The following is an 8,024-nucleotide window of genomic DNA, read 5'->3' as shown; positions in this document are numbered from 1 at the left end:
CACGACATATTAAAAATATTACGAAGCAGCAATAACCTAGTGTTGAGACTTTTGCACTGCAACGCAAAAGATCGATTGCACGGCACGCACATCTGACTTTTCGAATTTATGTCCGCATTCATTAGTGATTTTTCGTGGTTTTCAAACTTATATTTGAATTAAAATCCGATAGTGTAATGGATTATTTTTGAAAAATAAGTTCCGTGGACTTCGTTTAAGATTTAGAAGTACAGAAATTGTTATAATCATAAATAACTACTACATAATAAATAGAACGATCATATTTATGTTAATTATACAAGTTGAATGATCTTTGTACTCTAATATTATGGAGCGACAATAAAACATTTATCTAGACGTAATTAATGCGCCATGAAAATGTAATTATGACCGTTTTACTAACAAATAAGCTACATTTTTAATTATATTTATAATTTTATCTAAACCATCAAATGTCTGCCAGAAGATGAGATGCACTTCGCTTTGAATCGAACTATAATAAAGTAATAATATTAATAACACAAGCTCTCCCGCAGTCGCGTTAAAACAGAATGGTTTGACTACATTAAACACAATGGTCAGTAACCTGTAAAAATCAAAGACAAAGATTGTATCCTAAAAATCTAATGTCAAATATTTTCTTGACACGCATATAATTAGTATACCGAGTAGCTTTTTATTCTATTCTAACTGTATATAGACATCATAAATGTATCCTGAAAATATAAATATGATGAACGTATAACTCTATTTAATTATTGGCTAAATTGTATTTATACGGCAGCGTCTATACAACCTTTGCGCCAATAAACCAATTACCCTTTACCTTTACCGTCCTCGTTGATATAATATCAATCTTCAACAACTATTAGTTTATGAACTATGTTAACCGGTAGGTATAAATGTTGTTGTACTTTGTTTCACCATATTATAATAATTATAGAGGTAAGTTTCCGGTTTGAGACGGAAGGTTAAGATGGTTGATCACCTCGTCTCTTACTTATAACACCTCTTAAACGTAGTATGATATCTTAGGAAGTAATAATAAAAATAATTTCAAGATTATGCTACATACATATTTGAGCAAGTTAATGAAAAGAAAGGATGCGATCATGAGACCTGCAGGGCGGGCAGATTAAGTTATTATAAGGAACGATATCCACATTATTTCTATTTAGTTTTATAGTTGAATAATTATTGAATTACGATTTTTTTTATATAAATTAGATAATTTTATAATAAATCATTGTATACTTGCTTAGCTAATGAATCATACGAATTCATAATGTGATTGATACTTATTAAAATATTTCGGGATTGAATAAGCCAAGAGGGCTCATTTGATAGAATGCGTGGTTATCTTAACCGAAAATCGCGGCATTACAACCGAGCAACCATTACTGGTGTATTTCATTTTTTTATAATCAATTTTATGAAATTATATATAGTAAGGAAACATAGGTCTGAAGCTATAAAACACACGTACAGCTAACCAATAGTAGAGAAACGGCATTACAGTGACGAAAAAAAATTTGCAGTTTATTCTACTAATCAGGGCAGAAGATCTTTGTCCATATGAGACATTTAAAGGCTGTTACTATAATTAAATAAAATGAATCAAGTTCTTGCTAAATATCATTCTTATTCAATTACACTAGATACAGATCCAGCGTAATACTTAGATGCACGTAAACGTAATATTTGGTATTTTGGTTGACCATAAATTCATCCGTCAAAAAAGTAGGCATGTATTATTTAAATATAATCACGTAGTACATTATGAATCATGATTTCAGTGTCAGTCAAAAATATTTCATTCATATTTATAAATAAATGTAATAATACTTACTTGTTGAGTCTGTTACGTTCCCAACATCCTACGTAATAAGCCGAAAATGGTAGGTATACTTGCGTAACATCACCTATAATACTCGGCTGTATGAAATGCTAAGGAGAATTTCAATGCGATTACTTGAAGCGAGGTCGGTATAACTTACAACAGAATCTCTCTGTTTGAATTTGATTAAGCGTAAAAACATTTCGAACATGCCTCCGATTCGCTTAACGTTTTTCGTATTAAAGAATCCTTTATTATCTCTGTGGTATTTGATACAGGATCGGCAGCTGGCGCCTGGAGCTTCCGAGGACTGCATGCGGATTCGATTGCACTTCTGCAATCCGATCTTTTGTTGTCGGAGGCGATATACATTTATCAGATTTGCGATGTCTCGTGCGCTCATCATCTCCGTTTGAAATTTGATACGAGGCAGCCTTTTGAGGTAGCAAGACAATAAAAGCAACATGCGTTAAGTGTCCTGGTGAATAGATAAATGAAGTGTCATCGAAAACTTCTATTATTCTCAAAAATAGATTACATATGCCTAATTCAGGTACAAACAGCATATTTCTCTTTCTGTAAAATATTTGCATCTTAAATAAAATTGACCGTGAAAATATAATTACTTGATATATTAATGCTTGTAATGCATTAGGTTTGCGGTCGGATAGATTAACTTCATATAGCGGGGCTCGTGTAGTTGTCGACACGCGCCCTACATGCATAATGTTCGATGTTACGGCGTATTACGTGCACGGCCGTTATGCAAGGCGCGCGGAACCGGCGCAGGCGCCCGCCGCGCGTGAGAAGCGGCGCAACATTCGCAACACTGAGACCCGCTAACACCAAGCATGCTCATTCTAACGGCAATAAGCAATTCTTATTACTCTGGTTCACTAAGCACAGTTAATTCTATTAAAGTTCCTAATGCACATTTCATAAAACAAGAATAAGAATATATTATAATATAATAATGTATATTACCTCAAGAAATAAAATAAGGAATTTTCATAATGTGACACATATTGAAAACATAATTCCCCAATTTACTTTCATAAAATTTAAGTCCAAAAACATTCAACGAGTTGAACATGAGACGACAAAAAACACATAATTGAAAGACGTCGCCTATGTTGAACAAACATGTGCGACGCAGTTCCTTTAAAAAACGGTGCCCTGAAAAAATGTAGAAAAAAGACACTTCAACGCTGAAGCTCGTTCGTCTGACAGGAAATATGATATTTTATTTTGGCCGTGGGATCAAACCGAGTCGATAATTTGTGTTCCGTATAGAACATCACAGGCGACTGTGAAGCTAAATTGTTAGAGAAATTCCTTTTCGTGTTTAGAAGATGAAGGTGCCCTAATAAATTGTAGCGTTGCAAAAGAAAAATAATATCATTCACATTATTACGCTGTGTTGACAAAATAATTATATTTTTTAAATAATTATCGTGAAAGTTATCTTAATTTATTTTTATTCTTTGTTCTCGAACCGAATATAATATTTATAGCTATACAAAAGTGCAGATTGTGTTCAAAGTAGTGAGACCCCTGTTAACAAAGATCGATACCAATCAGCATCAATCTGCAGCAGGAAGCCTTACCGGTGGGCGGAATGATTGCCCCTGTTACTAGTTTGATTTGTTACCGCTACTGTTTTTGAATTGATTTTCACATGCCATATAATAAATACAAGATAAAAGATTAGCGACTACCTATACAATAATTATAAAATATAAAATCTACATTATATTTTCAGAAAAGTACCAAATAAAAGCAAGTTTCAGAATACAAAATTTAAAGATATGGTCGCTCTAACCGTTATAACTTATATTTAGTTAATTTCGGACATCTTAAAATCGATAGCTAATAAAGTTGAAAATATTATCTTTTTAAGAACTTAATACATTAAACGTTAAGTGTTCCATACATTCTAGCTCAATATGCTAATATGGTGCAGAGACGGTGTCGTTGTGCCTATAAAATCGTCTGAAGTGTAAACAAGCGTAAATATCGCGCCGCACGCACTCGTAAAATCTATTTCTCGCGCCATTGCGGCACGTACTATTTAATTTTTTTTTTTGTTATATAAAAACCATCAACACATTTCGTCCATACATACTTCAAAGTAACAAGAAATATCCAATAAGGACTTTATTACAACTGTTCTGAATTTCTTATTGTATTCAACACGCGGAAATCTCGTTTAAACAATTAATATAATTATAATTTTATCTGTGCGCTTTATTTAATAACTTGATCGAGTATATTTTATAATATTAGAACAAGTAGTTAGTACATAACACAAAAGTCAAATGTACAGGTAGGCACATATAAAATTCGAACATAGTTTTTTAAGAAAACAACTATGGACTTTACTAATTGTACATCTTCGATTGTGTTATTTTTTAACCCAATGGAAGGATTTTTTTGTTAATTTATTGAAGTACATGGCGCGTGAATTGAGGGAACAGTCTTTTCGTTCTGTATCATCAATTGCACGGTTTTCTACCGACTCGAGGACAAAGGCAGGCCTGACGACTGACTCATCGACGAGATTATTAAGCCTAATATTATACACACGCGGACACAAAGCGAAAGAGGATTGTGATCCATCTTGATTACTATTCCGAGCGCCCATACCACTATCCTTATATTTGTGTACATATTCTTGAAACATGACGTAACTTATTTATAATAATACATATGAAATACGAGAGCGTATAAAACTTAGAATGATATAAAAGTAACTGAATAAAATATCCATTAGATGATCACAAATTATTAAATTTGATAAAGAAAAACGATTTAGGGCAAATATCCTATTATTAACAAGTTAATTGATTATCTCAACGTCATATAAGATATAAGAAAACTGTTGTTTGAGTTTGATAAATATCATAATTATATTTAATTAAATTGTTATATTTATCAAACTTAATTACTTTTAACATTATATACAAATCGACTCAGGTACTATATTTTCTATAATTGAGAAAATAGACAAATAGCTTTCTATTTATTCTGTTCTAGGTTAAGTTGTTTAAGAATAAAGTCAGTCAATTAATCAAAGCTCATATTGTAACTCGTATGTACGTTATATTAAACCAATTTTGCAATTACAATGTTCTCATAATGAATTATGGAATGAGATGCTTTCTCCCTCTTCAGGTAGGCAAGGTGGATTGTATTTCAAAAATGTTATTACTATTGGTATCGAAAAACATCTCACATCGCTATCTCTTTTATAGGCCGCTGCTAATTGTAGAGCTAAACGCAAAGAACTTACAGGTGAAACATTTTTAGGTATAGCTTTAACATAAAATATCGTCGCAAGGCCGGGAGCAAGAAGAGATCTAGTTCGTGGATACCAAAACGAAATTGCGCCATGATCTTCGGAATTATTCAAAATACCGTTACATTTGACGTAGAGAGAGCGCATAGAACCATTCCATACTCTAAAAGAAAACAAAGAACTCGAATTATCAAAGGAGACAACTTTACGTACTACTACTACGTATGCTGTTATTTTAGAAGTAGAATATATATTAAATATATTTTGTTTATCATAATAATAATAATAAAGCCTTTTTTATTTCCTAGTGTTTTATAATTTTTTTTTTTCTTAAATCTATGTTAGTGTTGTTTTGTAAATTTGTTTATAAAGCTCTTCTTATTCCCAATACTATTCATGTGTATTTATTTTATTAATTGCATTAATTATTATTGTTAATTGCATTATTAAGCCGCAAAGTTATACGTATTTTAATTATGTATAACTAAATTATTTCCTTGATAATAATTTTTAATTAATAATTTTAAGTCTTCTAGCAGTCAGTCTGAGACGTGCATGGATCGTTTGTCTTTTAAATATGGCTCGGAAATTGTGAAAAATATCACATAATAATTGTTGATATCCATACATAAACAAACATTGCCTGCACTGTTACATAAATAATAAATTAATTGCTGCATGATTTATAATATAATTTACATAATAATTATGTTGTATTTAAATCTAACCTTAAACTGTGAACTGTAGTTATATCTCCTAATTCATAGTTCAATGCTTTTGGATGATAAACAACATTTATAGGGCAACTAGATTGTAATTGGTTTTTTGGCGCTTGTGTGGATAAATGTATGAATTTTACTTTATTTCTTTCATCGTGTATTTTCTTGGGTGATATTATCAATCCAAGTGCAACCTGAATTAAAATTGTTCTAGAATGTATTGGTACTTAGGTACATCATTTCCTCTAAGTTAACTTGTTATACTATCAGGAAACATATATGTAAATAAAAATGAAAATAATGCTAATAATATTTGTAAAGTTATATCATAGGAAAACCCAAGGACAAATACGAGGAAATGACGTTATATTAAATATATTAGCTACCTGTTCAGGTAATAATTTTTCTCTGGTATTATTTGTTATCACCGGTGGCAACGTATTTTGTATTTCATTCTCTGTAGGTTCTGATTGATTTTGCATTATTAATATGACATCGTTTTATAAATTAGTAGTATTTTGATTACTTTACTTTAATAACAAACATGTCACAACTTCGAGTATGCATAATTTATTAGTAATTAGACAAATCCATTGTATGTTAACAATACAATAAATTTAGTATAAAATTTGACATTGACATTACACTTACAATTCAATTCAATTCTTAGTTTAATGGCTTTTAGTTGTGCCACACATTACACTTATACGTAAAACCTAAGATATGTCTATGTATATAGCTCAATAGGTTGTCATTATTTTAAAGCATTATTTTTAATTCTCTTTTTCCACTCAACGTCAAAATACTGTTAACATTCTTGCTACGATTCTCCGCGGCATGTACAATAGCTATGCATTTTTATTTTTTTAGTTGTATATACTTAGTTAATCATTCAATGTAAATATTATTAAAATACATAATTATAACAAAAATAATATCAAGTTCAAATTTAAATGGGACCAAACGGAAAGTACAGACTAACTAATTTAACTAATGATATACTTTCGTTATTAAATTACATCGGTAACAATAAAAATGTCGGTTGGAATAATTTCTTAACGTATATCTTATAAGTCACCGTACTTGGGTAGCAGTAGCGCGGGCGGCGGGCGGCAACGGATCTCCGGGTCGTGCGTCCGGAAGCGCGCAAGACTTCCGCTCCCTCGGGAGTTACCGTCACGCTCCAAGCAGCCCAAGCACAGCACGATGACCGATTGTTTAAACTATATATTAAGCTAATATAGTCCGTTAATATTTTATTGTTTGATTTTAAATAAGAGTTTAAGAAATTTGAAATGCATATGATGTATCTAAATTGTAAAGTGGAAATATGTTTTTTATTGCCAAATACTAAAAATTAATCATTTGAATTAGTTTAATGTTCTTGTAAAAGTTACTTGGTGGTAGGGTTTTGTGGAAAGCCGGGTAAATACCACCCACTCATCAGATATTCTACCGCCAAACAGCAATACTTAGTATTGTTGTGTTTCGGAGTCAGTGTAATTACAGGCACACGGGACGAAACATCATAGTTCCCAAGGTTGTACGTTGTATGTACGATGTAAGGAATGGTTGATATTTCTCACAGCAGCAAAGATGGCCCATTTGCCAATCTACCTACCTAAATCTAATAAAAACGTCCTAATGTAATAGAAATATTTTTTATAATTTTTGTATTCAGTGTTACGACTAATGTTTAAAGGATAAAATAAGATTGAAAATAAATCTTGTCATTAATTCCATGTTTTTTCCATAAGATGTTTTGGTATTTCATACACATATAAATACTAATCTATGTTATATGTTCACATTATGATAGTTTATACATTCAGAATGGCTATAGGCTAAGATGTGTGTTTATAGAATCCATAGTTTATGAGTTTCCAGATAGTTAGAGAAAAAAATGTCGAGCTTCGCACTTTACAGGCGAACGCTCAATACTGTGATAGACTCACGAAAACATAGTATGAAAATATTTTTAGATCCCTGAGATAATTATGAAATTTTAAAATGTTTTTTATGTATATAAATGGAGAACAGTCTGACACAAACGAATGGATAAACGGTAATTAGTTCAATGTATTTATTAATTCTCACCAAAAAACGATTACTATTGAAACACTAAAAATAAAGATTTTTATGTAAATGTGAATTGGACTACCACTATCGT

General features: G+C 31.2%; 1 protein-coding gene across 1 annotated transcript; it reads right to left on the bottom strand.

Moving 5' to 3' along the window:
- Positions 1-4,938: 4,938 nt before the first annotated feature.
- On the bottom strand, positions 4,939-6,438 carry LOC135194171 (uncharacterized). Its single transcript, XM_064219186.1, has 3 exons — positions 6,241-6,438; positions 5,864-6,048; positions 4,939-5,298 (listed from the first exon to the last, which is right to left on the bottom strand). The coding sequence occupies exons 1-3, from the start codon at positions 6,334-6,336 to the stop codon at positions 4,971-4,973; spliced, it is 609 nt and encodes a 202-aa protein (XP_064075256.1). The 5' UTR covers positions 6,337-6,438; the 3' UTR covers positions 4,939-4,970.
- Positions 6,439-8,024: the final 1,586 nt, after the last annotated feature.

The sequence above is a fragment of the Vanessa tameamea genome, chromosome 3, assembly GCF_037043105.1.
Source record: "Vanessa tameamea isolate UH-Manoa-2023 chromosome 3, ilVanTame1 primary haplotype, whole genome shotgun sequence".
Classification (NCBI taxonomy): domain Eukaryota; kingdom Metazoa; phylum Arthropoda; class Insecta; order Lepidoptera; family Nymphalidae; genus Vanessa; species Vanessa tameamea.
This window is presented reverse-complemented; position numbering and strand designations above follow the sequence as displayed.

Bases quoted from the DNA above. Each gene is read 5' to 3' on its own strand.
- LOC135194171 (XM_064219186.1), bottom strand. From the start codon at position 6,336: ATGCAAAATCAATCAGAACCTACAGAGAATGAAATACAAAATACGTTG. The intron at 6,049-6,240 runs GTAGCTAATATA...ATTTTAATTCAG, and splicing joins AAAAATTATTACCTGAACAG to GTTGCACTTGGATTGATAAT. The intron at 5,299-5,863 runs GTTAGATTTAAA...GTTTTCTTTTAG, and splicing joins ACTACAGTTCACAGTTTAAG to AGTATGGAATGGTTCTATGC.